The sequence below is a fragment of the Myotis brandtii genome, unplaced genomic scaffold (genome assembly GCF_000412655.1).
Source record: "Myotis brandtii unplaced genomic scaffold, ASM41265v1 scaffold1956, whole genome shotgun sequence".
Classification (NCBI taxonomy): Eukaryota; Metazoa; Chordata; class Mammalia; order Chiroptera; family Vespertilionidae; genus Myotis; species Myotis brandtii.
The window spans coordinates 205,194-206,467 of NW_005357294.1; the positions used below are offsets into that span (position 1 = coordinate 205,194).

Here is a 1,274-nt window from a genome sequence, read left to right on the forward strand (position 1 = left end):
GGGCCCCCCACTCCCAGCTCCCCCCCCCCAGCCTGGGCCCCGCGCCCCCACCCCGCTCACATGCCAGCGCGCCTTGTCCTCGCTCCTCTCCAGGTTACACTGCATCTGGATCACCTGGGGGCGGTGGGGGCCCAAGGTCACCCACAAAGGCTCAGACTCAGCAACTGAGGAGCAAGAGCGGATGCACCTCCAAGGGCCCGGAGGGACAGAGAGGCCTGGGCCGGGACTGGACACACCGCTCACGAGGGTGTGAGAGGGTTTGCACAGGTGCAGGGAACAGCTGGGCAGAGGGGGCTGGGCAAGCAGAGGTCGGAGCACAGGAAACGAGCAGCACCAGGCCCCGCTGAGGGCCCCACGGTCTCTGGGGCAGCGCTGGCTGTTGGGACATGAATTCTGGCTGCGGTGTGGAGGGGAGCCAAGAGGAAGGAGGCCAGCGGGGAGGGGGGCAGGGGGGGCATCCAGGTAGGGAACAGAGGTGCCCACAAGGGCAAAGCCAGAGGCTCCGGAACCAGGGGTTATGGACATGGAAGCAGGGAGGGAGCCAGGCAGGAGGAGGGGCCGGGAAAACATGATGCCGAGGGGGGCGTGGGGGGCACCAGGACACGAATGTCAGGGAGTCAGCAAGCCAAGGGGGTGGCATCAGAGGGGCGGGGGCAGGTGAGATTCCCCGACAAGGGCTCCTGGAGCAGGGGCAGCTCTTAGGACACAGGCAGCAAGGGGTGGGAGAGGGGTGTCTGTAGGGGCAAGGAGTCTCTGGGAAAGGGGGTACCCCAGCTTCTCTTAACACCCCCAACTCCACAGCGGGGTCGGCCCGGCCCTGGTTTCCAGCAGTGTGGAGAGTGGGGCTGGGGACACTCCAGGCCCAGCCCCGTGCAGGGCACCCGCCTGGCAGTGCCCAGCAGGGTGGGGACTCACCTTTCTGGTCTCTGAGTCAAAGGGCTCGGGCGTGGGGGTCTTGGCCTTCTGGGCCTCCTCTGGGGGCGGGGCTAGCACGCGGGGCAGCCCCAGGGGCCGAGCAGCAGCAAAGTTCATCAGAGGGTAGATCCCGTTTCTGGGGACACAGCGGGGATGACTGGGGGCTCGGGCCTGGCAGCCGCCTGCCCCCCGCCTCACGCCAGCTCTCACCTGACGTCCTCTAGGAATTTGTCCAGCTCCATGCAGGAGACCTCCGAGTACCTGGCACGGGCGTGAGAAGCACATGAGGGCGGCTGGCCAGCCTGCCTGGCCTGGGGGCAGGACGGAGCGGGGCCAGCCAGATGGAAAAGCGAGGCCCG

The 1,274-nt window shown here is 67.7% G+C and overlaps 1 protein-coding gene across 1 annotated transcript in view; it reads right to left on the minus strand.

The window, feature by feature from the left end:
- NRBP2 (nuclear receptor binding protein 2) overlaps positions 1-1,274 on the minus strand; it is a 25,641-nt gene that overhangs the window by 621 nt on the left and 23,746 nt on the right. Inside the window, exons 6-8 of the mRNA XM_014538689.1 lie at positions 1,126-1,270; positions 916-1,051; positions 55-114 (exon numbers count right to left, since the gene is read on the minus strand). Of these exons, the coding sequence (XP_014394175.1) occupies positions 55-114; positions 916-1,051; positions 1,126-1,270 (341 nt within the window). The remainder of the gene's footprint in view (positions 1-54; positions 115-915; positions 1,052-1,125; positions 1,271-1,274) is intronic.